General features: G+C 45.5%; 1 protein-coding gene across 5 annotated transcripts in view; it reads left to right on the forward strand.

Moving 5' to 3' along the window:
- TRAF3IP1 (TRAF3 interacting protein 1) overlaps positions 1-25,851 on the forward strand; it is a 337,634-nt gene that overhangs the window by 99,626 nt on the left and 212,157 nt on the right. For all 5 annotated transcript variants that reach the window (XM_078681404.1, XM_078681405.1, XM_078681406.1 and 2 more), the window contains exons 3-4: positions 19,153-19,314; positions 21,734-21,874. In XM_078681404.1, coding sequence (XP_078537530.1) covers positions 19,153-19,314; positions 21,734-21,874 — 303 coding nt within the window. The remainder of the gene's footprint in view (positions 1-19,152; positions 19,315-21,733; positions 21,875-25,851) is intronic.

Here is a 25,851-nt window from a genome sequence, read left to right on the forward strand (position 1 = left end):
TGAGGGCCTGTGCAGGGAAAGCCAATCTCCGCTCCAGGCCTGGACCAAAGCACCAACCGCTGCTGCTCCTTTTGAGGTTTTACCCCCGTGCCATGGAAAATACTCCGGGGCATTTGGGAAGGGAGCTGATGTCTCCGAGTCGTGGTGCAAGCGTGGGCCGAATCCCCAGCTCCTCCGATGCCCAGGTCAGGATCGGGCACGCCCGCTCTCCAAGGACGCCCGTTGCTCCACAGCACCTCAAAGTCCCCAGTGGCGACCTGCCTGGCTGGTTCCGCAGTCTTATCTTACCGGACCAGCACCCACACCAGACAGGGCTCACCACCTCCTCATTGCCACTGCCTGCACTCCGAGGCCGACGTTGCGATCCTCCTCTCCGGCCCAGCAGGGATGCTCCGGCACGCCTCTTGCCGCAGACAGCCTCTCCTGGCTACTCGAGGCTGGGGATACGGCTTAGTCGCGCGCCGATCTGTGTCGCGCAAGTTTCTCGCCCACCCTCCGCTTTTCAAGGAACCTCCGCCGGGACCTGGCAGAAGAAGGGTTCCAGTGTCGTCCGGCGCTGTGTCAGGCTGCTGTGTGAGGCTAATGAACCGGGCGAAGGGCCGGAGCAGCGAGCAGGCACGTCCTACTCGGCCGCCATCTTGGCCACACCCCACCCCCCAAGCCTCTTTTAAAAAATTTTTTTTAAGACTTGTCTCCCAGTGTGTAGGGATGTCCCTGTGATAGACTCCCAGGTGGTTTGCCTGTGGTGCTTTCAGCTGGACCAAACCTCCCAAGAGTTTTGAGGACTACAGCGCCATGAACCACAAGGAGCTGAGGGAGCGCTCCTTAAAGCTCCTAGTCGCCTGGTGCCGTTCGACTCCATGATGCTCCAGGTCTCGGTCTTGTAGAAGGTCCTAAGCCCGTTTAACATCTCTGACTACAAACGCTAGGAAAGCTTTGCACCTACTGCTATTCTGCTGCTGGCATCCGAATTTAAATCGTTTTTAAACGTTCCCGTTTTTGTCCATTCTTTTTATCTTTAGTTAATCGTTTTTCCCTGTTTTTAATTAGGGTCTCTCGCATACCCGCATTGCTGCCACCTTACCCCCACTCTAATTTTGGTCAATTCACCGCGTTTTAGCGGGCCCCTGCCCACTGTCTCGTTTGGTGGCCATCTTGGGAGGGGGGACATAGCAGGCGGCGCGGTTAGCGCTCTAGTGTCCACGCGCTCGGCGAGCATAAAGCCAGGCAACTCACAGGTGAGCACCCTTAACATCTCTGACCACAAACGCTAGGAAAGCTTTGCACCTACTGCTATTCTGCTGCTGGCATCCGAATTTAAATCGTTTTTAAACGTTCCCGTTTTTGTCCATTCTTTTTATCTTTAGTTACTCGTTTTTCCCTGTTTTTAATTAGGGTCTCTCGCATACCCGCATTGCTGCCACCTTACCCCCACTCTAATTTTGGTCAATTCACCGCGTTTTAGCGGGCCCCTGCCCACTGTCTCGTTTGGTGGCCATCTTGGGAGGGGAGACATTGCAGGCGGCGCGGTTAGCGCTCTAGTGTCCACGCGCTCGGCGAGCATAAAGCCAGGCAACTCACAGGTGAGCACCCTTAACATCTCTGACCACAAACGCTAGGAAAGCTTTGCACCTACTGCTATTCTGCTGCTGGCATCCGAATTTAAATCGTTTTTAAACGTTCCCGTTTTTGTCCATTCTTTTTATCTTTAGTTACTCGTTTTTCCCTGTTTTTAATTAGGGTCTCTCGCATACCCGCATTGCTGCCACCTTACCCCCACTCTAATTTTGGTCAATTCACCGCGTTTTAGCGGGCCCCTGCCCACTGTCTCGTTTGGTGGCCATCTTGGGAGGGGGGACATTGCAGGCGGCGCGGTTAGCGCTCTAGTGTCCACGCGCTCGGCGAGCATAAAGCCAGGCAACTCACAGGTGAGCACCCTTAACATCTCTGACCACAAACGCTAGGAAAGCTTTGCACCTACTGCTATTCTGCTGCTGGCATCCGAATTTAAATCGTTTTTAAACGTTCCCGTTTTTGTCCATTCTTTTTATCTTTAGTTACTCGTTTTTCCCTGTTTTTAATTAGGGTCTCTCGCATACCCGCATTGCTGCCACCTTACCCCCACTCTAATTTTGGTCAATTCACCGCGTTTTAGCGGGCCCCTGCCCACTGTCTCGTTTGGTGGCCATCTTGGGAGGGGGGACATTGCAGGCGGCGCGGTTAGCGCTCTAGTGTCCACGCGCTCGGCGAACATAAAGCCAGCCATGCTGACGCGCAGCGTCATCACGCAGCGTCATCGCCGGATTGTCGCCGGAGTTTCGCCAGAGTCAAGCCCGTCTGTGCCCGTCTGTGCCCGTCCGGGCCCAGACGGGCACAGGGCGCGCCTCTCTGCCCAATCCTTCCAGACCTATGGCCACCTCCTACAGGTATTCACGGGACTTTCTGCTCTCGCTACGTGCGCCAAAACATCCCAATTGCGGCTATTATTGGGCGGAGGGCACTGCATTCAAACATTGTTTTGGATGTCGCCCGTATAATATTGGTAATAACTATGATTCTCTCATTATGGCTCTGCTTAATTGCAGATCACTGCCTTGTCACGCTGTGGAAATTCACTCCCTCCTCCTGGACCATAGTTTGGATGCCTTGTTCCTGACGGAAACGTGGCTGACCACGTGTTCCGGTCCCGACATTGTCAACGCTCTCCCTCCGGGATACCTCTTTTTTCATCTGGATAGGCCGGAGGGGAGAGGGGGTGGAGTGGCCATTGTATATAGAGACATATTCGTATGCAAAGCAGTAGACTGCGGCATTAACAACTCTGAAAGTTGGCAATTTTCCCTTTGCATATCCTCTACTGTCTCCATCTCCGGCCTCCTTGTGTATAGGCCTCCTGCTACGCTGGGGAATTTCGTAGACTCCCTTATTGAGGCTGTTATCCCACTGGCCGCTGCCTCGTCCAACTTTGTTATTCTTGGGGACTTTAACCTTCATTTTGATGACCCCAATGATGTAGTAGCAAGAGACTTATTAAGCTCGCTTGGCGCATTGGACTTACATCTTGCTAATGTGGGAGCTACCCATAATAGAGGTCATCAGCTTGATGTGGTTCTGGCCAATTCTGCAAATCTGCAAGCTCTCCAGATGCTGGCTCTCCCCTGGACGGATCACCATCTCATTCCGTTTAGTTGGCTGCTGGGAAACCGGAGAGACCCCGCACCTAGACAACATTCGGTAGAACGACTTTGGTCGAAGCTACCGGTGGACAGGTGGGCGGAAGAGCTAGCTAGAACTTGTCCTCACCCTGCAGATGATCCCAATATTGCTGATCAGCATTTGGGCGAATGGCTTACTAACTCTTTGGACTCACTGATTCCTAAAAAAAGGAGGCTCGCCAGGGAGAGAAGAATTGGCTCTGCCCCCTGGTACACCCCCGAACTTAGGAGTTTCAGAAGCTCTTGTAAAAGGCTTGAACGTGCCTGGAGGAGAGAGCAGACGGAAGAAAGCCGGGCCAACTATAAAAGAGAGATGAGGAAATATAAAAGTGCACTGAAGGATGCAAAAAAGAACTTCTTTAGCGACAGGATTGAGAGGGCAAGTAATTCCTCTGGAGAATCGTTCAAAATTTTTAAGGAACTTCTGAAAGCCCCGGTCCCCCCAGTCGTGCACGATAATCCTAAAGAAAAATGTGAGGAACTGGCTAGCTTCTTCCATTCTAAAATAGAGAAAATACTATCCTCCTTGCCCGCTATCCCTCAAATTACGGAGCTGGCTGCTAGTCCAATAAAATGCTTGACTGAGCTAGCTGCCTTCGGTCCCTTCTCGGAAGCGGAGGTCATACAAGTCTTGTTAGGGATGAAGAGTGGATCTCCGAGTGACCCAGTGCCCACAAAATACCTTAAGCTTGTGGCTAACACTTTGTCAACCCCGCTTACCGACCTCATGAATCTCTCATTCTCTCACGGCACAGTGCCCCAGAGATGGAAAAAGGCAGTGGTAAAAGCCTTATTGAAGAAACCAGGATTGGATCCATCCAACTTGGCCAACTTCAGGCCAATTTCACTTCTGCCTGGGTTCTCAAAAGTTGCAGAGAAGCTGGCTAACCGTCAGCTTTCTCACCATCTAGAGTCCAACCACCTGTCGGGAGACTCCCAGACTGGTTTCTGGCCCTGCCAGGGAACGGACACAGCCTTGCTGGCAGTAGTGGAGGAAGCAAGGAGCACTCTAGATACAGGAGGATCAGTGGCAGTGATCCTCCTGGACTTGAGTGCTGCCTTTGACACCGTGAGTCATCAGGTGCTCCTCCAACGTCTGTCAGAGGTAGGTGTCTCAGGGACGGCCCTGGAATGGTTGGGATCCTTTCTCTCCAACCGTTTCTACCAAGTCTGGGAAGGAGCAGAGCAGTCAGCCCTATTCCCTCTTCAATGTGGAGTCCCACAGGGCTCATCGCTGAGCCCTACCTTATTTAATATATACATGACTCCACTTGAAAGAGTGGTTGCCCCTTCAGGGGTAAAGATCATCAGCTACGCTGATGATACTCAGCTGGTGGTGGGCCTCACTCAGCTGACGGAACAACCTGAGGTGTTACACGACTGCCTTGCCAATGTTTATCGTTGGATGTCTAACTCTGCCCTAAAGCTTAATGGAGGAAAAACCGAGCTGATGCTCCTGGGTAATTCCAGTCCCTCCATTATTGCCAGCTGTTGGCCCCGGTCTCTTGGTGATCCACCATCTCCCAAGAAGGAGATCAAGTCCTTGGGAGTATGGTTGGAGGAAGATCTATCCTTTAGGACCCACGCCAGGAAGACCGCGGGGGTTTGCTTCGGTCTGCTGAGGTCAGCCCGAAAGGTGTTACCACTGCTTCCTGATCCAGCAAAGAAGCTTTTGATACGTGGTTTAATCCTATCGAGGCTTGACTATGGAAATGCCTTGTTTCTCGGTGCTCCCGAAGCAACCTTTAAAATCCTCCAACAGGTGCAAAATGCAGCGGCAAGAGTCCTTATGGATGTTCCCAGAAGGCAGTCTGCCGCCCCGGCCCTCAAAACCCTTCACTGGCTTCCTGTGAAGGAGCGGGTGAAATTTAAAGCGCTATGCACGGCCCACAAAATTCTGCATGGCAAAGGTCCCCCCATCCTTGCTAACATGGCCCGACCGTATAAACCCCCACGCCCTTTGCGCTCGGACCAAAAACATCTTCTGCAGTCAGCGAGGGTAAGGAGAGCTCGTTCTGGGGGCAGGCGTTTCTCTGTGCAGGTGGCGACTCTTTGGAACTCCTTGCCCCTTAAGATTCGTTCAGAGCCTAAGATCCTACCATTTAGGAAACTTCTCAAGACCCATCTGTTTCCACAGTAGTGATTAGTGGAGTCTCTCCTTTTTTTTGGTCTGTTGCGCCGGGATGCCCCTGGGTAAGCTGAGCGCGTTACAAGTTTCATATTATTATTATTATTATTATTACCATTGCGCTCAAAGTCATCTGGTACGTCGCACAAAAAGTCCAAGAAATCATAGAAGTCAGAGCGATCTTCAACTTCATTGTACTAGTCCAAATCATTAAATGAAGCACAGGAACAACTTCACTCTAGGCCCGCTCTCAACTGGAGCCTGCCTGTGGGTCCACTCCACACCTCCTTGAGTTTCCCAAAGGTGGCGCGACCTCCTCCCAACTCTGTGGCTTCTGTGAAGCCACCCACCAAAATTTGAGGGCAGACCAACCCTTCTGGAGCCCATTCAGGCCCCATGGTTTCGGAGGGTGTTCCCACTTGATTTCTGCTTATGGGTTTAGTCTTGGTGCATGTTGGGCCCCCTGGAACGAGAACGGCTCAGTTTGTGAACATGACTTTATTCGGAGCCCATTCTAGCAAACTCGTTCACGCCGCTGCCGACGCCCAACAGTTGGATGGACCTCATCATCATACCCGACTCTGATATGGAGCCATACCAGCGTAGCTGATTCTGAATCCGACACCAGCTTCAACGCAACCTTCTGAGTCAAGGGCAGTGCCTCCTTTTTTTGACAGGCCTGTAGAGGTGTATGATTGGGGAGAATCTGGGGATCCTTATATGTACAATTGCCTTGAGGCGGCTGATGACAACTGGTATGAGGAACTGACGAATGCCAGTGGATTGGACAGCTCACCAGGCACTGGCTTGGACTCTCCTACTAGTGTGGCAATGGAAGAAGTGGCTTCCTTTGCCATTGTGGTGATGAGGGCAGCTGAGGTCTTGAACCTTAACCTACCCCCAATGGCAGTCAAGATGAATGTCTTGACCGAGGTGGTTCAGCCAGGAGTCACCCTCTCAGAACCTCTTCTCCCTTTTAATGAAGCCCTCACTGATGTCCTGCTTGGGGCCTGGCCAAGCTCTGTACAGGGGCGCTAGAGCACAGGACTATTACCCGCCGCCATCACCCGCCCTGAGGTCCCAGCTTTCCTCACCCAGCACCCCCCTCTGGAGAACCTGATCATGGAGGCCTCCACCTCCAAAGCCAGCCCTGGTGCATTCCTACTACACCACCAGATAGGGAATCCGAGAGGCTAGATAACTTTGCCACTGGGATGTTTTCTTGTGGTTGGTGAACGCCTTGTGCCTTTTGGGCCAACACACCCACACGGTTTGGGTTTCGATTGTGCAAGAGCTGTCTGTGAGCTCCGAGGAGGCTCGAGCCATACTGTCAAAAGCTATTGCAGAGGGCAGAGACACAACAAAGTTCACCATTCACTGCAGACTGGATACCATCGACTTGCTAGGCAGAGCGATGATGTCATCAGTGGCACTCAGACACCACGCTTGGTGGAGATCAAAGGACTTGTTGGGGGGATGTCCGGGCATCCCTAATGCACATGCTCTTCAAATGCACCTGCTCTTCAAATGCACCTGTCTCTTTGGAGACCAGGTAGATTATGGTGCAGGAGCCAGTCCAGGTCTTTGGGCCTCTCCATGGCCCTATGCCAATCCCATTCTGCCTTTCGCCTTTTCCGTAGCTATGGTAAGGGCTCCGTTCCCGCACAGACAACGTGGCTAGCAGACTCCCCAGTACTTTTGTGGTCACAGACGCCTTTCCTACAAGCCTCGTGCCAGCCAGAGGTCAATCTAGTCTTCTGGCAGCCACAGCCTCCAAACCACTTTTCAGTTTGCCCTCGTACAGTCACAGGCTCCGGGTTGGTGGCAGGTTGCGCCCTCACCTGTCCCACTGGCTGTCCAAAACATCAGAAAAAGGGGTGTTGTTCAGCAGGGTCACACCATCCCTTTTCTAGAAACCCTGCCAACTATGCGACTATCTTCAGACTGGCTGACATAGGACCACCTCTCCCTGCTCCGTCAAGAAGTACAGTCTTATTTGTCCAAAGGAGCCATCGAGAGGGTGCCAGCATTAGAAGTGCATCACAGTTGCTATTCCTGCTACTTTATGGTGCCCAAGAAGGAAAGCGTCTCCCACCCTATTTTAGACCTGCACCCTTTTTATCTTCCTGAAAAATGAGCAATTCAAAATGCTTACATTAGCTCCTGTCTGCCCTACAACCTGGAGACTGGATGGTTGCACTAAACTCGCAGGACACCTATTTCCATATTCCCACCTTGCTGTCCAACAGGCGCAACCTACATTCATGGTGGACCACAAGCATTATCGGTTCACTGTGCTCCCTTTGGCCTTACCAGCGCACCTGAGTGTTCACCACGGCGGTGGTTGCAGCACACCTGCAGAATTGAGGGGCTCCAGTCTTCCCCCTACCTCACCAACTGACTGTTAAAGAAAGTCTTTCGCCTCCAGACTACGGCTGGGGTTCACTATAAATGCTCTAAACAATTGGGAGCCCTCGGGGGAATAAAGGGATAGAAACAGGCCCCCCCCCACTCTATACCATTTCAACAACAAAAGACCTGCCCCTCTGTTATGTAGAAACAGCCGTTTCCCATATATCTTAACTGACACCTATCATAAGGTGTCAATCACCAGTGAGTAAGTATTACCCTACTGCTTCTATATGCTGTAATAGTCATAAGCTCAAGTCTAAAACAATGTCTATAAATGTGTGTGGTACTGCAGCAACCCACGCACCCTCGCAGATCCTTCTAAGAAAACAACTTTCAAAAAAAGGGGGAGGGGAAGTTGGCAGTGGAATGCCGTCACTACCTAGAGCTTTTTTATTACATTATTGATGTATGGCACATTTAATCTCTGCCTCTGTGAGAGGTTAACATGGCAACTCACACTCCGCACGATCTAGCCATGCCAGGGTCACTTTGTCTAGGTAAGCTGATAAGTCAGTAGGATCTGCCTCCTACTGTGGGGTATACAGGTGTTGATAGAAAGTGACAAATTCACTCATTATATCGTCAGAGGCATATATCGAATGCCCGTCAGTTGTGTCTAGAATATAAACATGATTGGCAGCCTTCCATGGTTTTATCAATATGACCAAAGTGTGTCCCAGAATATCGCCCTCCCCATATCTGCGTGCCAGCATATGTTTACCATGAAATTTAATCTCCCATCTGCCTCCTCTTGGAACTCCACCAAAAGCAAGCATATTTTAGCCAAGATAGTAGGGTCCTTGATTTCCTCATATCTCAATTCCAAGGCATGAAGCTCCTGTTCCAACATAGAAAGTCTACCCCGGATTTCCCTGAGAATTCCATGACTCTTAGCTCTACACTCTCCTCGGATAATATCCTTCAAAGCTTCCCAAAACACAGCAAGGGATGTCACTGAGCCCTTATTTAACGCAACATAGTCCCAGTGGCAGCACAAACTTCCTCCTCAAAGGCAGAATCCAACAAATTCTTGGGCTGAATGTGCCACAGTGGTACTCATGTACATTTGTTTAACAAATCTACGTGCAATGTAACCAGAGAGTTATCAGAAAATGTTCTAGGGAAGTAAGAATGTCACTCATCCAACTCAAAATGTCCCATGATCCTCCCCAAAAATCAAGCTTTGAGAAAGTAAAATGGACTTTAGAGTGAAAGGTACATTCTCGGGCCACACCATATCTCGACCACAATAAATCTTGCAGGTCAAACTGTTCCATATCCGTAATAATAACTCTGCGGGTTCTAGTGAGGTGTCATTTATGTCCACCAGAACAGTCAAAAGCTAAATCAAGAAACAGGTTATGATCCTCTCCCCAAATAATCGAGCGTGGATCAAGTCCCCCCCCCCCCCCCCCCCCCCCCTCCTTGAGTCGTAGGAGTAGGATGCAAAGTATTGGTGAGGGCCCCGCATAGCAGGCAGTTTATGTAGGCACTAAATGAGTTTCCTGTAACAGATTGACATCCACCTTATGGCGGCTCAAGTAAGCAAGAACCTGTCAGCATTTTCTATAGTTATTAAGGCCTCAGACATTCCAAGTGATGAACCTTAAGGATATAGCACCTGGATTACAAGCGTGAACCATAAAGCAAAGCGAGACCTAGGTATATTTCGACAATTTACAATAATAGTGATGCTCATGTAGCAATGCTGCAAGAATTGAAGATTGTGGTACACCAACTCAACCCTTTTCCTCCAACCCACCAAATATCACAGTGACAATGTAGACCAAAGTGAAATGTGATAAAACTGTATAGAACATACCAGAGAGTGTCAGACATTTGAACAGAAAAAGACTGAAAGCAACGTGTGGCCAAAGTACTAGTACAGAAATGGCATTCCTCCAGCAAATTAAGCAAGTAATGAACAATCGTATTAATACTCAGGGGCAACATATAAGGCTCAAACCAGGTGAACCATGACCAATGAAGAAATATCAGAAAAGAAAGTATCAACAACATAGCATCGGGCATAATTTACAACTCGAAATGACAGGAGCATTTTGAAGAGGAAACAGCAGATCAAGCCCCTACATCACACTTGGCGCAGTCGACGGGTACAGTAAGTCATTCCACCTCGTCTAGGGGCGAAGTGTGACCAGCATCCTCACGAGGGGGTGAGGGCCTCTGTGCAGAAGAGCGCGCCTTCTGCAAGAAGGCCATTGTTGCAAAGGTGTCAGCGAAAAGCTTGGACTTATCCTTCCAGGAGAAGCACACCTTGGCTGGATATAGCATTGCATAGGTAATGCCATGTTCCTGCAACTTCTTTTTGACTGGAAGGAACATTTGAAGAGCCTCCTGCACAGTCTGTATGAAATCAGGAAAAAATGTATGGCGCATGCTCTGGGACTCACCCCCCATTCCTCACGGGCCAGGCGGAGCACCTAATCTCTACCAATATAATTCAAAATTTTTACAATGATGAGATGAGGGGGTGCCCCAGGAACATCCCGCGGGGCCAATGACCTATGTCTCGCTCTACCACAAAAGACTTTTAGAAGCTGTCAGCGACAAACAATGTGAGAAGAAACTTCTCAATATAGTCCTCCTTATGCTCCATTTCTGTAGGTTCTGGAACACCAAGAATGTGAACATTATTCCTCCTGGAACAAGCTTCCAGGTCTTCATTCTTTAATTGCACCTTTTTTAATTTCCGCCCTCAGCCCCTCCAAGGTCTTAACTTAACTCTATTAAATGCAGTGTGGTCCGCCCTTATAGCACCACAGCAAACAGGGTTTATCCTCAACTACCCTGCCAGAGATCAGACAAGATTGGCTGCTACAATCATGGAGAAGGTCAAAATAATCCGGACACCAATGGCCTTTCTTTCCTTGTGTGCAGAGATGGCCTTTGGTAGGGTCCACTAGTCTCCAAACTTTTAGACAGGAATCCGATGAGCCCAAATTTAAGATGCATGATTTTGGAGAACTTCCAAAGGCGGACAGTTAAATTGAAAGTGAATGGAGCCTTTCACCCTTACTCACCATTACATGAGGACTAGGCGGGGCTGTCCACTGTCCCGGATGGTGTTCGTGTTATCAATGGAACTGTTCGTCCAAAAAGTATAAGCCATCCCAAATGTATAATGCTTGGCATTAGGCACTGAGGAAATCAAGCATGGTTCATAGGCAGGGCACATCTTATAATTCCTCGCCGACCCTTCTTCTTCTATCCCAGCTTCCCGGGATCATATACTTGTGAAGTACTTACTTGAAATGGCTTCACATAGGTACAAACCACTGTCCCTTATTTGGGAGTGTAGACTCAACCGAAAAGTTGTACTGATGTAATGTCCTGCTTCTTTTAAATATGCTTTTTAAGGACCTCTACCGCAGGGGCAAACTAGAAATCTCCTGGTTAGACAGGATGACTTCAGTTAAAATGAACTTCTTTCCTAGGTTCCTATAATTGGCCCAAACACTCCCACTTAAATTTCCTGCATCAGCTCTGAATCAAATACAAAAAAGAGCTTCTAGCTTATGTGTGGAAAGAGTGGACCCCTAGGGTACCAAGACCCACTCTCTTCAGGTCCCCTTCCAGGATGGTTTGGGGTTACCGAATCATTTGGGAAAAAAATCTCAATTAACACTCGGGAAAAGATCCGGATAAAAGCAACTACATTGTCTATTTGCACCTCCCACCAGGAGAGTGCATGTAAATTGCTCACGCAATGGTATTTTTCCCCAACATGCCTACAAGCTATGTTTGGTAGCCCAGACATCTGCTGTAGGAGTTCTGGGAGAGACCGAACTTCTTTCACATCTGGTGGTACTGCATCTTGGTCCAGGATCATTGGAGGGATAATTTATCACTCATCAGATTAATGTTGAGCAAAAAACTACCAATGGACCGGTTGGTGGTTTTGCTTGGAGAACCTGGCAAGAGCATTGTATATCCTTTGACATCCCCATCGGGTAGGCTCATCAGGCACCTTTTGATGGCATCACGCCTTGCCCTCCCCCAATTCTGGGAGCAGCCATCCTCCTCACCTATACATATATGTATCGTGGAGCAAGATTTGAACTGCGTTTGCTTTGGAGAGGCTTATGTATGGTATTCTCTGCGTTCTGTAATACTGCTTAATATTGCTTGATTCATTTTCTCAATTGGGAAACAAAAAATATAAAAACAAAGTGTATAAAAAATAAATAAATAAAAAAGAAGTGTACCAGACTGATGCCAGGTTCCACAAGCTCTCCATATCCTTCCACAATTTTTTTGAATTGCCCTGCTCCTCTTCACTCCAGAGTCTCGATCCTCAAATCTGGCAACATCATTATATTATAGTGCATTTACCATGTATCCTTTGCTGTGGCTACTCTCTAGAGTCTGTTCCTACTGGATTCATCCTTAAGTCTGACCAAAATTGCCCCAAAAATCTCTGACGTAGCATCCAATCAACTGCATGCACTCTAATCGCCACTTTCAAAGATACATACTCTCCCTCGTCTGTGTATTCTGGAAGAACTCCACCTCAGCTTTTAGGTTTGTCAAGCCCTTTTTCACCTGGCATTGCCAAATCCTGAGCCTCAAACATTTCCTCTTAGCTGACATTAGAAAAGATTGCATTTTTGTAATTCCTCCTGTTGCTCTTGGCTGGTCATCATTTGTGCAATTGCCCTTTCCATGTTTTTGAATTCACCCTCCAAAGCAGTTTAGTGTCCTTCACAGATGTTTTGGAGTCCGGGTCTCCTAGACGTGACTCAGAAGTGGCAAGTTTACTTTCAATGTTGTCATTACTCTTGTGCAAATAATTTAACAATGAGTACCTTTTCATCCCTAGACAAGTCATCAATGTCTGCCTCAAGATGTTTATCACTTTCTTCAGAATCCAAGTGGGAACCAACCCTGAGCGTAAAATTGACCTTACTTACTGCAATCTGCTTAGACTTCTTCTTTGATTCAGCCTATTCACTCTTCCTTACCCATACTGCACACTTACTGGCCTCCTCATAAAGCACCACATATGTTCCCTTGACATTTCCCCCGCAGAAGCTGGAACAAGGTCACTGAAGATCAGTTCCCCACCGCACTCAACAAGACCTCGCCACAGTCAACCTCTGTTGCCAACACCGCAGCATGCAACCAACATTTGTGGATCTTAAACAGCGCCGACACCCTGGCCCACTCAAGAAAGCCACTGGCAAACACATCAAGAAAGCAAGCAGTTTCACACCAGCTCTCCAAGAATCCAGATGCTCCAGCAGATGACTCAAAAAGACATGGAGGAACCACAAAACCCTGGAAGCCCACACCGCCTTCCAAGCATACAGTAGCACACACCACCACCTCTTCAAAAACACAAGGAAGAAGGCCTACAAGACCGAATCAACACCAACGCAGAGCAGCAAAGAACTATTCACCATCATCAAGGAATTATCCAAACCCAACAGCGAAACCACAGACATCCGACCCTCCCTAGACCTCTGCAACAAACTCAGCACCTTCTTCCACCACAAATTCAAGATCTACAACAATTTCGACAACCAGGACCTCCCCACCGCACCAGCAACCTCCTCAACCAACGCCCCCTTACAGACCCTGCTCAGTTGGACCCCGCTTACCACAGATGACACCCTAAAGACCATGAAAAGCATCCACTCCGCAGCACCATCGGAACCCTGCCCGCACCGCATCTTTTACAGAGATGCCCCTGCCATCGCACCTGAGCTATGCTGAAACCTCAACTGCTCCCTCGAGACTGCCTCCTTTCCTGACAACTAGAAACACGCTAAAATTAACCCACTCCTGAAGAAACTCACTGCGGACCTGACAGACCATAAGAACTTCAGGCCCCTCTTCCTGCTCCCCTTCCCAGCCAAAGTCATCGAAAAAGGTGTTGACAACCTACTAGCCGACTTCTTCGAAACAAAAGGCATCACAGAAATCTCACAATCCTTGTTCCGAAGCAATCACAGCTCCTAGACCACCCTCCTCGCTGCCACCGATGACATCCGCTCCCTCCTCGACCACGGCGAAACCGCGGCCTCATCCTCCTGAACCTCTCACCAGCATTCAACACCGTCTCCCACCACACCTTAGACTCCACCACGCCGGCATCCGTGACAAGGCCCTCGACTGGATCCGATCCTTCCTCACATGCAGGACACAAGGGGTCAGACTTCCATCATACCTCTCGGAACCATCAAAGACCAACTGCGGAGTGCCCCAAGGCTCCTCTCTCAGCCCCACCCTCTTCAACGTCTGCATGGCCTCCCCACTCATCCATCGTCGGGAACCATAGACTCAACATCATCTCCTACGCCAATGACATTCAGCTAATCGTCTCCCTCACCAACAAACCCAACGTCACCAGGCAAAACTTCCAAGAAGGGATGAAAGCCATCCCACCTGGAAGAAGAACAGCTGCCTTAAGCTCAACTCAGACAAGACAGAAGTCCTCATCCTAGGATCCACCCACTCTGCATGGAACGATACCTGATGGACCTCTGTGCTTGGAACTCCCCCCACCCCAACGGACCCCACATAAAACCTCGGCATCATGCTAGATGTATTGCTCATTGTGGACCGCCAGATCAACTCCGTATCCTCGACCTTTTTTCAATACCCTCGGCCTGCTGCAAAAGTCTTTCAGATCGATCCCCACCGAATCCAGAAAGACCGTCTCTCACGCCCTCATCAGCAGCAGACTCGACTATGACTAAATTACTGATTCATATTTATAACATCAACACACTGTTTTATTTGAACAGATCAGAAGCCAAAGACCTTGGACCATGAAATGTATGTCTTTGCTAACCTTCTTGGTATTCAAAGTAGTAACACAGATGACCTCAGCATACAGGCATAACCCCCTAAGGACTGGGAGCTGATCAGTCTTGGAACCGTGAGTGTACTCAAGCTTATGCGCCAACCACAGTTGGACTTCTTTGTCTCCAGAACAATTGCCAAGTGCTGTCAGTTTGCTTCATGGGTGGGTTGAGGTTCCTTTTCTTAAAGGAGCAATTTTCTTCTGGATTTGGTAAAGCACTTCCTATAAGTATTATCTTTTATTTCTCTCTTACTAAAGATTATTTGCAAGTTTACAGAGTTTGGGCTGCCTTGACTCTGCTATGAGGTTTCCAGTAGTAATCGCTAGTAGTTTTTGAAAATATGAGCAGTTTGTGAAACCTATCCTAAAATCCTGATGCTGAGGCACTGTTGTCCCATTAATGAGACTTAGTTTTTTTTTAATTATTTCTCTCAATTGGTGAATATGTATTCTTCATTTCTGAAGGCAGGGCCCAGGGCAATTAGACTTTCTACCAATCAGGAGTATGAAACAAAATAGCTTTGATTCTGCCACTGGACTATTGCTAAGAAGATCAACATATCACATTGTTTTCCAGATATTGTTTTCTCTTTCATGTGTTGCTGGACCAGGGCCGGTATCCTGGCGGTAGCATATAGATTATGTTAAGCAGCATTTCTCATAGAAGCTGGGAAAACAAATGTTTTTTGGGTAGACTTTCTTTGCTAACCAACACTTTCAGCGGTTCTGCATTTAGTTCACACTTTTAGGTGATCATACCCAATTTATAATTGAATTAATCTTCTTTCAGTTTTGGAAAGTAAGGTTTTTGAACCAGATGCCATCGATGATGTGATTAGATGACATCGACTGTTGTTTTTCTTGTGATCCTGAGACCATTTTGCTTATGGTTCTGTGTGGTGGTTGTGAAGAGGTGTTCTCCTTTTTTCTAAATCCTTCTTTTTAAGTAGAGAAGACTTCATAGTGTGTATGCTTGGAAGATTCTCCAGTTTTATTAAGATCTGACAAACACCTTTATAGATGTGAATAGACTTTTCCCAGCATACAAAAATCCTAACCTTGATAATCTAGCAAACAACCTTGACTAAGTGCAAAAGTCAGGGTTTGTACAGGTGCAGGGTTCATAAATCACGATGAATCAAATCAAATCAAGCTTTATTCGGGTGCAAGAAAAACAACCATAAAAGCACATTATAGTACATATAGAAAAATTCCAGTTAAAATTCGATTAAAAAGATAGTGACTAAAACAGATAAAAACATGCTAAAAACAAATAACACATTCACATTGTATGTTAAGTCTTTGCACATTGTACAAATGAACTCAAAAACTAAAAACAGTACTGAGATGACACAATCTAAGATCCAAAAGTCCAACACCCGGATCTAAGTTTCAGGGGCTAGCATACCGCAGCGTGTTTTGACGTTAACAATTCAGCCCAAGTTCTGCCTATGTTTAATAACTAGTTTCAGAAATATTGCTACCAGTCTGGCAAAAGGTTCAGCGTCTAGGAATTGTAGTGCCAGGTAAGCTGGGCGGCACCTACGTAAGCCCATGACTTTGAGGATAGGCAAAAGCCAATAGTGCCTCAGTTCGTTGTAAAACTTACAGAACAGTGTGATATGAATTGTCGTTTGGGGTGAGCTGTCGTCACAAGGACAAGTCTGAGGAGGTTTTTTCCAAATGTTGGTCTTAGGGAAAGTGACCAAGTGGTGGAAGATGTCCAGTCTAAACCTGGTTAACAAGAATCTCTCATAGCCCGAAAAGTTGTAGGTTAGATAGGGCTGGATCTTAAAAGATGTTTGTATCTGAAGTGAGTGCTGGACCGTAACTTTTGAGACCTCACTAACAAGTCGAAGAGATTCTAAGTGGGCCAGGCAGATCTTTTCAAACTTCTTTCTCGGGATGACAGCTATTGAGGTGGGTGAAAGGTAGTACTGAATCATGCCAAGGTCAGTAAAGAATTTTCTTACATAAGCAATCCAGCCAATCTTTAGAGCCATGTCTAGGGAAAGACAATCCTCTATGATTTCCCGGCAGAGAGTAGTCTCACATGCCGTCCAAATGCGGTGCCACAAAAGAAGAGGCTGGATCCGAATCAGGTCTACTACATAGGACATGCCTACTTCCAAATGATAAGCGTAAGTTGATGTGCCCTGAGGCACTGCCAAAAGGAAACGTAGAAAAGTGTTTTCCACTTTTTGCAGCTCCTCGACCTTGGCGTGTCCCCAAACCCCCGCCCCATAAAGTGCACTTGATATGCTTTTAGCTCTGTATATTTCTAATAGTTCTACAGTGGGCCGCCTGCCCAGTTTATTCGCAAACTTACATAATGCAGCAGTTGTTCTAGTGAGGGACAGTTTTCTAGATTCTATGGCGGACTTCCAAGAGCCTTTATGGTCATATGTAATACGCAAGTAAGGATACATAGGAGTCGTCTCTACTTTTTGTGAGTCGAGATACATAGGCTTGATGTTATTAGTTCTCGACCCTGCTACCATCACAAAGGTTTTCTTATTGTTCACCTTTAGGTCAAGAGTAGCCATAAATGTGTGGTATCTTGTGAGAGCACGCTGTAACTCCATGGGGGTGCGGGCCAGGATTACTGCATCGTCCGCATAAAGTAGGACCGGGATTGGGCGCTTATTTATTATGGGGAGGTCCTGGCTACCCGTCAGCATGGCTTTTTCCAAGCCATTAGTATACAAATGAAATAAAAACGGGGCCAGGACACAACCCTGTCTTACCCCTCGCTCTACTTTGAACGACTTTGTAAGTTCACCCCCATGCCATATCTGACTTTAGCTGTGGCGTCTGAGTATAGTTCCCGCAAGAATGTTAAAAGAGCGGACTCTATACCCATATCTGCTAAAATAGTCCACAGCTTATTGTGGTTGACGCAGTCAAATGCTTGCGGAGAGGTCAACGTATGCCATGTAAAGGGCACCTCCCTTAGCGCTTACATATTTCCCTATCAATAAGGACAAATTGAGTGCTTGCTCGATGGTTCCCAAGCCCTCCCGGAACCCGAATTGCAGGTCAGAAAGAACTTTGTTATCTGAAGCCCACAGTTGGAGGCGCTCTAAGATAACACGACCTGCCACTTTCCCCAATGAATCCAAGAGGGATATTGGACGGTAACAAGATGGGAGTTGGCGGTCCCCTTTCTTAAAAATAGCGACGAGTATTGACTGGGACCATGATTCAATAAGCCCGAGGTCACATGTTGCTTGAAGGACCCTGGGTAGAATTGGGGACCATAGATCAATGCTGTACTTAAAAAGATCGATTGGGACCCCATCAGGGCCTGGCGCCTTGCCATTCTTACTGGCTTTTAGGGCGAGTTCTACCTCCTCGTGGGTAATGTGGATAGGCAACTGGAAATGCATTTGTTCTGGCCCAGTTGAAGCTGGTCGATTTGCAGTTAAGGGGAGGCTGAATATCCGCTCAAAATACTCAACCCACGACTGCTCATCAACCGCAACTTCGATACTGGGGTTATCCGGTGTAACTAATAAGAAAGGGGACTTCACAACTCTCCAAAACGCGGCACTATCTCTTTAAGTACACGATCTATGGAGTTGTGACCAGAGTTCTTGTTTAAGGGTGTTCTTCCTGGTTTTTAGTGCCTGGTTATAAGTCTTTCTAAGAACTGTAATTTCCTTTGGCATTCTGTCTTTACTGCTTAAGTCTACTTTCAAGTTTCGATGGGCTTTTGTGCAGGAACTATCAAACCACCCCTTAGTGCTGATTTTACCGGTTTTCGTTTTACTGAAAAGGTTATCCTTGATTCCTATCAGCAATTTGGAAAAATTAACCAGTATTCCCTCACTTGTGGTTGCTGGGTCTAAACAGTTTGCGAACTCCTGCCTAAAACTTGTAACCAAAGTTCTTGTAATAGCCAGCGGATCCACTTTCTCCCATCTTAGTGAGTAGCCGTTTGCTCTGTCCATTATAAAGTTATTCTGGGGCAGAAGGATTTCAATATTGGGCCTCTCGTAGTTCTTGGGAGATTTTAAGGTGATACTGTTCAGGTAGTGGTCGCTGACAGCGATGTCATGTGTTTCGCAATTTAAGAGGGCCATTCCCACTGTCCCAGATATAAATATAAAATCTATTATACTAAGCCTTCCTCTACCGTTGTAGGTGGGAACTATAGGTGCAGGAGGGTTTACTAGATTGTTAGCGATGGCAAGATCTAAGCCACAGAGGGAGAAGACAACATGAAGGACAGTTGTTCCAATATCTCATTTATGCTCCAACATCAGCTATACATTTATTTATACTATGAACTAATGATGTAGTTCTCCTTCTCGGTGGACAGGACATATCATAAGTTTATAGGAATGGGAAAAATATATATGTCCTTATGGAGTCCCTGAGAATTCAATTGTATCAATAAAGTGTAAAAGACAGAGGCTATCAGAGTTAAGCTTGCGCTGCTGCTGAAATCTACATATTTTAAAACACAAACTCTACTACATTTAGTACTCAAAATTATTTCTATTTGTACAGATGTGTACCATACAATTTTTTTTGTGCTTTAACCAAATATTCTTTCCTCACAGGATAAGGAAGCCAAGATCAGTTTCTTACAGAAGGCAGTGGATGTGGTTACAATGGTACTAGGGGAACCTCTTTCAGTGAAGCCAGCCCGCGTGGTAGCAGGACATGAGCCTGAGAAGACCAATGAACTGCTCCAAGCTATTGCTAAATGCTGTATCAATAAGGTTGGTCTGTCACTATTTCTTTACCGCCATGGAATGGGTGAGGAATTCGATCTCTCTCCGAGATTGAAAGTTGGCGGTGCCTTCTAAGTAATGTGACCGGGTGAGGGGTGAATCCTCACTGGGATTCATGGAAATGACCAGGCTTTTTTTGGTGGTGGTAGTGAAGTGCATTGCATTTTGAATTTGCGTTTGAATGGCTGCTCTTAAACACCTTCTTCAACAAATCCAACCCCCTTAATGTGATGTTTGATAGCATATGCCATAAATGACAAAGAGTGAAGGATCTATGTACATCATGCCAGCAAACAGAAAGGTTTATAACTAGATGATGAGCCTTTTGTTGTTGTATTTTGCTAGTGAGCACAACAATGGGGGTCCCTGTGCCTCACATCAGTTTATTATTTTGCAATGCATAGACATGTTCTGTTAGTGCACCGATGTGCCAGGCTCCTTTTACAGGACACTTATTGAGAAACTAAACAGAACCCTTACATAATCTGCATCATTACGTGTTTAGACCTCTGCTGTTATATGAATTTTGGAGAGCTTTGGGTGTATCCGGAGTCTGATATAATCCGATAGATGGCATAATTAATACCATGCTACAGTCAGTCCTTGGCATACTAAGAGTCATGGCATAATCAGAGCCTGGTATTACCAGAATTCGTATGAATGATGAGAAAATAGTCCCAAATGGGAAAAGTGGATTTTTTTTACAGGACAAACAGACGTCTGGAGCACCTCATCCCATTGCCAAGTAGATTTATTTTTAAATATCATTCTATACACCTGGGGAACATTTGAAGGGCTAGTGACAAAGGCATGTATAGTCTTTATTGAAAGAGTTGCAGTGAGGGTCTTTTGTGATAACTTGGATTGGTGTAGAAAAAAATAGTTTGTTTTTTTAAATGGGGTAAAGTGGGACCGAGGTCTTTGTGAAGAGAATGAGGATTAGTTCTGCCTGGATGCAAAGCAGGAAGTACGTATTCCAGAGAGTTTAGGAATTGATTGTTTCTTTTGTGGATTCCTGCCCTTCTGATCGTCCCTCCTGTAAGCGTTTTTCTGTCAGTCTTACACATATAATTGTCTAACTGGAACAATTGTACACGTGGGGGAATATCTCCCTTATGACTTACCTTGATTACTTGTATAAAGATGCTGCAGGAGTGACTCCATTACACCAGTGAAATGTTGTGTCTCACAGTGCTTTATATGTTAAAGCCGTGCATGATGATATCAGGCCCCAGGTTACTCGTTCATTGAGAAACTTCCTTTTTTGCAAAAATCCCTCTTTCCTTATTAATAGATGAGACAATGCTCTCTTTAAATATATTGTGGCGCTCAGGGCGATCTGAAACCTACACTTTCATGTTGCTGCACCAAATACTTTATTTACAGATTAACAAAGATCTAAAACTGGTGCTTCATGTTTCATAGGAAGATATATCGGTGAGACTTTTCCCCCAGAAAGTGATTAAAGTAGTGCTTTGAATGACTAGATTTAGAAGAGCCAGTGGAAGCTATAAACCACCTTTAGTTTTTTTAAATGTTATAATTGATATGACCATTTTTCGTAAGATGCAGGGATTCTTAAGTTGTTTAATCAAATAGTGCCACCGTCTAGATGGTTGCAAATGATGCTAATCGAAATAAAAATGAAACAAATGTATGCTTATCACATCTGCTTGAAATTGTTATTGCAACAACAACAAGGCGAAGGGTGGAATGTTTGAATTAATCTCAGCCACTGGTAGTCACTCGGGCCGCATCCCAATCCATCGATTTTAGCCCACCATGCCACCTCATTTTGGACCCAGCCATATGCAAATTCAACCTGACCGTGCTCCACACCACAGTCCAAACCAAACTACCAGGCCACACACACTGTGTCACTGGAGCCAAGCTGTAACGAGTTGATGAGCCCATAACTAGGGTGCATCCAGTCCTGGCTTAGTTTGAGCTGGACTGTTTCGAATGGAGCAGGGTCAAGACTGATTTGCATACAGCTGGGTCTAGTCTGAGATGACATGGTGTGCAAAGTAGAGATGTATTGAGTTGCGGCCCGAGTATTTGCCAATGCCTGAAATTGTTGTTATGGCATTAGCTAAAGTATTTAAAGTCCTAGGTGTGAAAACCTGTGCCTAAGCCACCCTGTGCAGTAGATGTGAAGCTTGCTTATTTCCTTTCCTGGGATGGTAATAGACCTCTTTTCAGATACATGATATAACAGTTGTACTGTTCTTGGGAAACCCCCCCCCCCTTTACCCTCACTGATCCCTTGTCAAGAGTTGGGGGTTCCATGTTTTACTTGCTCTCTCAGTGGATTTCACCTTGGTGCTGAATTCCCTTTTTGTAGTTTATACAAGTGTGATGCTGTTTAGTCCTTAGTGTATTTGGTGTGTCTTCCTCTCACCTGCAGTTGTCCAGTGATGATGCTGTGAAGAAAGTCTTGGCTGGTGAGAAAGTAGATCCGAAAGGAAAAATATCTACCTCCAAATCACAAGATAAAGAGAATCGAGAGTCCAAAGAAGATGAGCGAAAGAGCCAGAAAGATAGAGAGGTGAGTTTGGGCATCCACTACAGAGAAACTGGGAATGTGGCAGAAGTATGTATCTTTTACCTGCGTTATGGACCCAGGTGAGTAATGCTATCTTCTTCAGAGAGACTAGAGTAAGCTCAGAGATATCCTTCAGGTTCATAAACTGAACACTTATGAAGCTCGTTATGTGCCTGAAGATATTTAGGACTATCTCAAGGGAGAGAGAGGTGAATACTGGCACCTCCTGCATAGTGTTGAGTTCATGTGGCATAGACACAGATAAGTGAGTTAAGGGATCTCCAGCAGAGTCAAAGAAAAAGTTAAATCAATAAAGTGGGCTCTAAAACAGACTTCAGGGAAAAGGGGTAAACATTGGCATCTCCTGCAGAGGGGTAGGGAGCAGAGAGCTCCTTTGCGGATAAAAATGTAGTTTTGAAGCTCCCGTGTAGCCTATATAAAAGTTTGGCATCCAAAAGTATCTCTACATCCCTTGCAGAGGTTTAATGAGCAGTTGCATGGTATGAGGCCAAATGAAGGGCTCAAACTCTCCCAGTACTAGAATCTCAGTTGTCAGTCCATTCATGTATGTTGAGGAGAAAATATGGTCAAGGTGATATTGGTAGCATTCAGAAGAATTCTTTCCCAGGCAGAAGTGGATTTCTGAAGATAGATGTTCACCTGGGACATTTGAAGAAGCTGTGCCAAGGGGCATATGCAAAAGTTGAACAGGAGACAAGAGAGATGATGCTTTATGAAAGCTTCAGGAAACTGGAAGAGTGGAGGAATTGGCTGTCCCAATCCTGTATTTCTGGCTGTGGTTGTTAAAAATTGATATGAGCCGTTGCAGAGCCCAACCTGATATGCCTGCCCTGTGTCAACCTTTCCAGTGGTATTGTATGTTGAGCAGTGCCTTGGTGGCTTTGTGGCAATCTCCACTGCGTCTCTTGCAATGAGATTTTGGTCAGCCTCAGTATCTACTCTCTCCTTTAATTATAGGCAAGTGTATGTATACTGAGGTGAGAGGCATGAGAAAATATATGGCAAAATATGCCTGGATTTCTCTGTAAAATGGCAACATCTACTCTCTAAGTTTGGTATTACAAACTCACCATATGTCTGATAGGATTGCACAGATAAATGTCTAAGCCCAGAAATACTGCAGACATTTTCAAAAAGGACCGATCACTGGTAAGGGGAAAAGAAGTGACACAAAGCAAATGTCTGATGCCATCTGAGACCAAAGAATCAATTCAAGCAATTTTCAGTGTGGCTGGGCAAAAGTCTACTGATTCAGTTTTTATGCTGACTCTGAAGTGAACTATGTAACCCCCACCTATGGAGTTATGTGACAGGCACTATTTTAGGAACCAAGCTGTATGCAAATTGAGGCTTGCAAAGTCTCTCGAACAAGTCTCAGCGTGAGAGTCTCTTTATGCTAATGAGTTATACATTAATATGATCTTGTGGCACAACAATGCATGAAGACCTGTCACACTATTTTTATTAAAACATGCAATGTTCAAATGTGAAAGACATAATTTTATAGTTTTGTACTACATAAGGGAAATGGGTTTAAATAATTGGTTCAATGATTTTTATTTTTTAGTATTTCTAGCAAGAAAGTTCCTCAGCCCAACATCAAAGGTTACATACACCCTTCAAAATCCATAGATCATGTTTTCACTGAATGTTTTCATATCACCAGCCTGTAAAAAAAATATTATCTCTTTTTTTACCAATAGTTGTCTTGTACTGTGTCAGAGGTGATGTCTCTATGAGATGTTACTGAAGAATCTAACAAAAAATAGAAAATATCCATATCACTCTGAACCTTTTGCATCTATACTAAATGAACTATGTTGGAAAACGTCTGTCGGAGCAGGAGAAACGAGGCAGGATGTCCGTGAACACCGTTTAAACCAACTTATAAAAACAGATCTACCAAATGACGAGATGGAATAACAAAAAGGAATATAACATGTATTACGGTTTATAAAAATTACGAAGACCGAAAAGTGCGTCGTTTTCAGCAAAAATAAAGGATAACAAATCTTGAAAGCCACGGCGAAAAGCAAATGCCCCTTTCCGGCTCCAGACACCAAGACAAAGAATAATCCCTGATTCATATAACAGTGACAAATCTGGGGGTTTGTTTGTGCATTCATAGTAAAGAAAAGCCATTACCCGTACACAAAAGAAACTAGATATATCTGGGTATCACCAAACTGAAGGTACCCTGCACACACACGCTGAGGGGAGAATAAAACTATTTCTAACCTGGTCCTGAGGAAGGTGGTCAGAGTCCACCGAAACGCGCGTAGACCTGGCGTGGAAAACAAACAAATAATACCTGTGTTACCTCAACCTTAGAAATTGTTTTTTTTTTGGGTTTGGAAAGAGTGTGGAGATGTATGAATGAGTTAGTATGTATGTTGACTAGTGTGTGACAGACAGGGTGTTGTTGTTTTTCTTTATAGAAACACTTGTTTTTTAAATATATTATAATGCTTATAGTACTTTGCTCTGTATTTTTTAACATTGATTAGATTATAACCTATGTTTATGAATTGATGTATACAAAAAAAGGAAACATTTAAAAAGAAGAAATATTTTTGATACACTATAGAAAAAAGAAAAACTAATAAAATATGCAAAATGAGAGAACTTATTGTGTTGTACCTATGTTAATATGAAGGCTGACCGATTCATTCTATGAGTCTTTCCATATAAAAAAAGTATGAATTGACCACGGGGGAACTTCTGTATATTCTCTTCTCTATGTTGGAAAATGAACTGTCTTGGCAAACCCCCACTTGGGTTTCCAGTTTGTTTACCAAGTATATTCTGCAGCACATCACACTGATGAATTGTAACTGACGATTTCTAAAACAATAAACATTTCTTTCTACTAACTTCAGGTCTGTTTGATCAAATGAACATTTTCACAGATTTTTCTAAGACATGGCAACCATTTTTATACTATACATTTCGCCCTTCAGTTATGTCAACAGAGTGTGAGTGTAATCAACCGCTTGGAAAACAAAGCTATCAAGTAATTTAAAAACACTGTCACAGGCACCATATCCCTGCTGCTGCTTGTAATATGGTTACATATCGAAAGGCTTGCATGTTTTGCAGGTGCTACATCTGGCTCCACTTTTACTGTAGCAAACTTGCACATGTCCACCTCTACCAATTTGCTCATGAAACGAGGGTTTACCCCAAAAAAATTCATCGTACACCGCGGAAACTTAGTACGCGGTAAATGAGAAATCTCAGTGGGCAAATCAGTGATGGCACACTTCCCTCTTGAAACACCTCTCCTTCATGCAGTGGCCCCAGTACGATTGATCAAAGAATGCAGGCTCCCAGAAGCGATGCATTGAGTAGTCATTATTTAAGTAGTTAATGTATTATTGACCATGGCTCATCCAAAGTAACACTGCCCGCACATTTGGTAAAGTCATTCACCAAATTTGGAGTAGGGGGCTTGAACATAATGAGGTAGAGGCAGGTTTTATTAATGAAGCATGAAAAGCTAAGCGGATCCACTACTGTGTCGAAAAAGTCAAACACATTGCAACTAGAGTACACATGCTGCATCAAAAAGGCCCTACAAAATAGAAAATGTGGACATATTTTTGGAGTCTGAAGCTGCGAAAGTCATTTACGACCCACTGAGAGCTCTTTGGCAGGCAAAATTCGAGAATCTATACAATTGATGTTGAATAAACTGACAGATTTGTCTCAACACAGATGGAGATAGGTGCTGATATTTACAGCATAGCTGCTTTAAACTAGCAGGAAAAGACTTTCAGTGAAAGTTCGTAACTCAGCTTAGGTGCTATTCCAATGAGATTACTTACATGCCTTTTGCATAGGAAATAAAACTGGAAGTGGACACCATGATCAGACGTTGTCATGAATGACAGTTGATCTTCTGCGTATTTTAGATGCTTTACCAGGCCAGGGATTTGCCCTCCTAGATCTCTCGGTCA

This window comes from Lissotriton helveticus, chromosome 3_1 (assembly GCF_964261635.1).
Source record: "Lissotriton helveticus chromosome 3_1, aLisHel1.1, whole genome shotgun sequence".
NCBI lineage: Eukaryota > Metazoa > Chordata > Amphibia > Caudata > Salamandridae > Lissotriton > Lissotriton helveticus.